A 6,654-nucleotide genomic window follows, 5' to 3' on the forward strand; every position below is an offset into this window, starting at 1 on the left:
TGATATTCATCATTGAGAGGGGAGATGGATTTTCGAGATTCTAAGATTCTGGAGCTCCAAGATTCAGCTATTCCCGGAGTTGATGGTACTGTGACATTTATTATGTTATTATTCAGAGAGTTTAAGATTTTTGTGTTTTTAAAAGTCTGATATTATAAGATGATAAGATTATATTTCACTAAGACTCCATGTTTCAAACAACTTTGATCCAGGCTCTGTCTCCAGGAGTCTATAATTCTTGGTTGGAATGTCATGCTTGTTAACTCTCTGCCAGGCAGCTGTGAGAGCAGAAGAAACCATGACTATGGGAATGGGATGACAAGGCACCTGGGACACAGGGAAAGGGACACTGAGAAGTAAAGAAACTCTCTGGCCACCAGTTGGCTGGTTTCACCCCTGGACAGAGATTGGAGTCGTTTAGGTTTGCAGTAGTTATCTACTGGGGAAAACAGTTTGTAGGGTCTGGTTTTAATCCCAGTCCTGATGCAAGCTTGGAGTGTGACCTTGGTTGAGTTTATCCTCCTATCTGGGCTTTGGTTCTCCCATGTGTGTGTGAAAGAAGAGGATTGGATTGGAATCATATCCAACCCACTTAACACTCAGGTCCTATGATTGACTAGGAAGCATTTTCTACTATCCACAACTTGCCCTTGGCAGAGTACTACTCTGCAAGGATAGTCACCTCACAGAGTTTCTATAGACCACACAACTGTTGATCCCCTCTCCATCTTCCAGAAGCTAACTGAGAACAGTTACAATATCTCCATTCTATCTACTCGAGCTAAGGTAATAAGAAATCCTCTTTACAAAGCACTTTCTAATTTATAGGGAGCTATCAAAGCTTTTCCAAGTTAGATCCTGTCAGCATCTCTTGAGATGAATCAAAACAGCCATGCCAAGTCTATAACTGGAGCAACTGAGGTCCTGGAAAGTTAAGTGATTTGCTCAAGATCACACTGTTAAGTGGCAGAGCAAGGACTTAAACCCATGTCTTAAGAAACATCTTGCTGGAATTTTTTTCAATGCATCCCACTCTAAGATAGGTATCCTTACCTGTGATATAGCAGGTGACCTGTCTGTTCTGCTCAGCGATATCAGCATCCAGGGTTTTAAGAGTGGCCACAGGTTCACCGGGCTCACTGTTCTCAACCACAGATCCTCTATAGTCTTCTGAAGCAAATCTGGGGGCATTGTCATTTTCATCTGTAATGGAGACTTCAACCAGGACCTGAGAAGATAGCTGGATGGTCCGGCCATGGTCATAGGCCACTACATAAAAGTGGTAAATCTGGTTGGTCTCACAGTCAAGTTCCTGGAGTGTGGTGATCCAGCCAGTTTCACTGTCAATGGCAAAGAGTTCATGGATATTGCTACCAGGGTCCACTGGCAACCTGTAGCTTACCTGGCCATCATCCCCAGTGTCCTGATCATTGGCAGTCACTTGAATGACTGAGGTCCCCACTGGCATATTCTCAGTGAGAACAGCCTTATATGGATCAGCCTCAAATATAGGTCTATTGTCATTGACATCCTTCACTTGGATGTTGACAGAGACCAGGGAACCTAAGTAAGTGTCATTATGGGGGCAATGAGCCATCAAGTCAATCTGGTACCATTTGGTGGACTCATAATCCATGGCCTTCCTCACCTTTAGAACCCCTGTGTTTTGGTCCAAGGAGAAGATGCCATCCTTGTTGCTCTCTGGTGTGGTGCCCTGCACAAGACTATAGATGACTGGATCTTGACCTGCCACTGCTTTAACAGAACCAATTTCAGACCCCTCTGGAAGGTCTTCTGATGCAGAAAAGGTATATAGAGGTTCAGAAAACTGGGGCAAGGATACCTCATTAGGAACCACCTGAAGTCGTAACAGCATGAGAGAGTTCCAGTGAGGAGGGCCCCCATCCTGAGCTTTAATTTTTAAGTCAAAGGCCCGGTTTTCCAATCCCACCAGGCTCTCTTTCACCTTGACAACACCAGTAATTGGGTTGACTTCAATGACTTCTTCTTCCAAGTCCTCCACCGAGTCTACTGAGTAGGTGACGTCTGCATTCCGGCCTTCATCTGCATCATAGGCTAGCACCTGGATGACTGGGGAGTCCTTACTGACATTAGACTGAATGGATACAGTGTACTCAGATGCTTTGAACTGTGGAGGGTTGTCATTTTCATCTGTGAGGATGATCTTCACAGTGCAGAAGGCCACGCGTCCTCCTCCATCCTGAGCCATGACCTTAATGGCAATGACCCTTTCTGTGGAATTTTCCCGGTCTAGTTTCTGCAGTGTGGTAATCTGGCCACTTGGGTTTATGGAAAACTTCTCGCCTGCTAGTTTATTGATAATGGTGTAATCTACAGTGCCATAGGGACCACTGTCTTTGTCTATGGCAAACAACTCAATCACCTTGGTCCCCACCTTTGCATTCTCAGCCAATTCTGCCTCATAAATATGCTGCTGGAACTCTGGGCTGTACTTGTTGGCATTTGTAGTGTTGATATACACAGGTACAGTTGCTCGGAAGACCCCATCAGAAGCACCTACCCTCAAATTGTAAGAAGAGTCCAAGTGCTTTTTGCAAAGGTTGTACATAGAAATTATTCCCGATGAGCTGTTAATGGAGAAGTGCCTGTCCTGATTGCCGGAAAGAATCAGGTACTCCAGGCGGGAGGTGTCCCTGCTGTCAGGATCCAGAGCTTGAACTTTGAGAACCAGGTGTCCACAGGTTGCCAGCTCACTAACATTGGCTTCGTACTGAGGTTGCCTGAACTCTGGGGGGTTGTCATTGATGTCAGACACATTGACAACGACAAGGGTTTCACCAGTGAGTGGGGGATCTCCTCTATCCATGGCCCTGACTTTCACATGAAAATGTTGTTGGGCTTCATAGTCCAGCTCTTGAACTGTGGACATTTCCCCTGTGCTCCCATTGATCTGGAAGAACTTGGAAACATCTGAGCCATCCTCTACAATCTGGTAAGAGACATCACGGTTCTTCCCTGAATCCTGGTCAGAAGCCAACAGTTGGATCACAGGAGTCTGAGCAGGCAAACCTTCTGAGATTGAAGTGGTGTAGACCAACTGAGAGAAAGTGGGAGGATTATCATTCACGTCCTCCACCAGGACTTCCACGGTGGCTTCAGAAAATGATCCCAGAGCAGTGTCTGTGGCTCTGACTGTGAACACGTGTTTGGTCTTAGACTCATAGTCCAAAGGGCCCGTCACGGTTAGGACACCAGTCTTAAAGTCAGTGGTGAACAGCATCAAGGGCTCTTCTTCTACAATGTTGTAGATGAGTCGGAGTCCTTCTGGACTCCGGGCCTGGGTGTGGAGAATAGGGGTATAGAGTGTGATATTTTCAGGCACTCTGACTTTGTAGTAAGGTGTCTGAAACAGTGGGTTGGATTTATTTCTCACAATGACAAGTACCTCTTCCTCAGCCTGGAGGGATGGAGTTCCTCCATCTTGAGCAATGACTTTGAGGCGATACTTATTCAGAGCCTGATAATCAAAGGGTTTCCTTAATGATATGTCCCCAAGATAGGGGTCAATTCGAAAATATGTATAATCTTCTGCAAATGCATAGGTGACAGCACCATTCACCCCCAAGTCCTGGTCAGTGGCAGATACCTGAAAGAGGACATCTCCTGGTTCTGTGCCATCTTGGATGATTGTGTGGTAGGGCAGATGTTTAAATTCAGGGCTATTGTCATTGACATCCTCAACAGAGACTCGGACCAGAGCCTGAGCCACCCTCTGAGGTGTCCGATTGTCCCTCAGTTCCACTGCCACCTCATGAGTGTCCTGCTGTTCTCTGTCAAACCCCACACCTCTCGTCTGCAACACACCTGCTGATTTTATCATGTGAAACATATCTGTGCCATTCAAAAGGAAGTAGGACAAGGTGTCATTCAAATGATTGCCTTGGGCACCAAGAATCACCAACGCCTTTCTCTCCAGTAAATTCTCCTTCACTGTTGCCCTGTAGACATCCCGGTCAAACTGTAAGGTTGTGTTAGGAGCTTGTGTCCAAGAAATCTTTACTAGTGCAGTATCTTGATACAGGCCATCAGAAGCTCTGACGATAAGCTCCCGAGAGAGTCCCAGGAGAGTAGGATCCAACACAGATATGCGACCAGTAATGGGATGCATGGCAATAGCTTCGTCAGCATTGCCAGTTTTGATGCTATAAGTGACTTCTGAGTCATCGTCACTGGCCTGCACCATAAGGAGCTCCATACCCCGGTGGATTGGCTTCATTATTGCTACTTCATATATCTGGTCCAAGAACCTGGGAGGACAGTCATTAACATTTCTGACGTTGATTATGACTTGGGCAGCCCTGGGTGCAAATAAGATGGGGCTTCCTTGGTCATGGACATAGATGTCGAATCGGAAAGAGGGCATGCTTTCATAATCCATCTCTAATACGGTGGTTAGAGTTCCCATGCTGGGATCGATTTTTAAAAACTTCAGAGTCTCTGGTTCCAAAATTTTATAGACCAACAAGGAATTTGCTTCTTTGTCACTGTCAGAGGCTCGGATCACGAGGGGGTTGTTGTTTTCATCCATGATCATGCTATTCAGTGGAGCTGCTTCACTAATTTGGCCCACAAAAGTCGATTTTGAGAACACGGGAGCATTGTCATTTTCATCAATGATGTAAACAAGAACCATGACATCAGTAAATGTGCCCGCCATATTGCTGCCTCGAATTTTCAGCTGGTAAGATGAAATTTTCTCATGATCCAGTTTCTTCTGAGTGGAGATGAGTCCAGAATATGAGTTCATGGAGAATACACCATTCTTGTTTCCCTCTCTTAACTCATAGGTAACTTCTGAGAAGCTTGTAGCTGAGATGAGGAGGATTGGGGAACCCACAGGGATTGATTCAGGGATCTCTACAAAGTACTCAGAGTTTGAAAAGATGGGGGCACTGCTGTCGGAGGGGTAGACGTGAATGATCACTGTAGCCAGGTCATGCCCTTGTGGGGAGCCTTGATCTTCTGCCTTCACTGTTAGAGTATACCGGGCATGATTTGCCTGATCAAGTTTCTGTGCTAGAGTGATGATGCCTAGCAGGGCATTGATGTTGAAGAAACCTTCGCTGTTCCCTAAAAAAACGACAAGAGAAATTGAAGTTTACCACATCCTTCAGAGGTACCAACTAGGCTTTCTAGATCAGTATAAGACAATCACACAAAAGCTGGGCAGGGCAAAACCCACATCCTGTGCCACCATGGATTTAGTTATGCTACAAGAGGTAGGGTAGGTCTGTACTTTATGAAATCTCTTAATTGGTGCACATAGTAGGTGCTCCATAAATGGAAGGTTTTGGGGCCATAACTTAAAGCTACAAACCAAAGCCATAGTAGAGTTTTGGAGGAAAGAAAGGAGATTTAAACTTTGTAGGAAAAGCATACTCCTCTCTGTATTTCAGTGGTGACTTTTATAGGCAAAGCTTCAGTTACATTATATAGAATTTTAAACCATACTTTATATAACTTTGAATAGCTTTGGTTACACACTGAATAGTTGAAAATTTTCAGTACGGAATCATAAAATGTCTAAACTGAAACAGACTGGGAAACTGCCTTGTCTATTCCCTGTATAGTCAACTGTGGGAGATCCTTTGTCAGGATTGGGAGTGAGTGGCGGGGGTTGAGTTGGGAGGGACTGGATAGCACACCCAGCTCTTGAGGCTCTTGGTCAAATGCTCTTTCCACCACACCTGGATTTCCTAAAGGTTAGGCAAATTTGGAAAACTCAGCTGTGGCCACAGGACTGGAAAAGGTCAGTTTTCATTCCAATCCCAAAGAAAGGCAATGCCAAAGAATGCTCAAACTACCACACAATTGCATTCATCTCACATGCTAGTAAAGTAATGCTCAAAATTCTCCAAGCCAGGCTTCAGCAATACGTGAACCGTGAACTTCCTGATGTTCCAGCTGGTTTTAGAAAAGGCAGAGGAACCAGAGATCAAATTGCCAACATCCGCTGGATCATGGAAAAAGCAAGAGAGTTCCAGAAAAACATCTATTTCTGCTTTATTGACTATGCCAAGGCCTTTGACTGTGTGGATCACAATAAACTGTGGAAAATTCTGAAAGAGATGGGAATACCAGACCACCTGATCTGCCTCTTGAGAAATCTGTATGCAGGTCAGGAAGCAACAGTTAGAACTGGACATGGAACAACAGACTGGTTCCAAATAGGAAAAGGAGTACGTCAAGGCTGTATATTGTCACCCTGTTTATTTAACTTCTATGCAGAGTACATCATGAGAAACGCTGGACTGGAAGAAACACAAGCTGGAATCAAGATTGCCGGGAGAAATATCAATAACCTCAGATATGCAGATGACACCACCCTTATGGCAGAAAGTGAAGAAGAACTCACAAGCCTCTTGATGAAAGTGAAAGTGGAGAGTGAAAAAGTTGGCTTAAAGCTCAACATTCAGAAAACGAAGATCATGGCATCCGGTCCCATCACTTCATGGGAAATAGATGGGGAAACAGTGGAAACAGTGTCAGACTTTATTTTTCTGGGCTCCAAAATCACTGCAGATGGTGACTGCAGCCATGAAATTAAAAGACGCTTACTCCTTGGAAGGAAAGTTATGACCAACCTAGATAGCATATTCAAAAGCAGAGACG

The 6,654-nt window shown here is 44.8% G+C and overlaps 1 protein-coding gene across 1 annotated transcript in view; it reads right to left on the reverse strand.

Annotated features, from left to right (window-relative positions):
• Nucleotides 1-6,654, reverse strand: part of FAT2 (FAT atypical cadherin 2) — a 78,889-nt gene that overhangs the window by 49,335 nt on the left and 22,900 nt on the right. Inside the window, exon 10 of the mRNA XM_010850598.1 lies at nt 1,054-5,112. Within this exon, the coding sequence (XP_010848900.1) occupies nt 1,054-5,112 (4,059 nt within the window). The remainder of the gene's footprint in view (nt 1-1,053; nt 5,113-6,654) is intronic.

Source organism: Bison bison, unplaced genomic scaffold (assembly GCF_000754665.1).
Source record: "Bison bison bison isolate TAMUID 2011002044 unplaced genomic scaffold, Bison_UMD1.0 scf7180017864291, whole genome shotgun sequence".
Taxonomy (NCBI): Eukaryota; Metazoa; Chordata; class Mammalia; order Artiodactyla; family Bovidae; genus Bison; species Bison bison.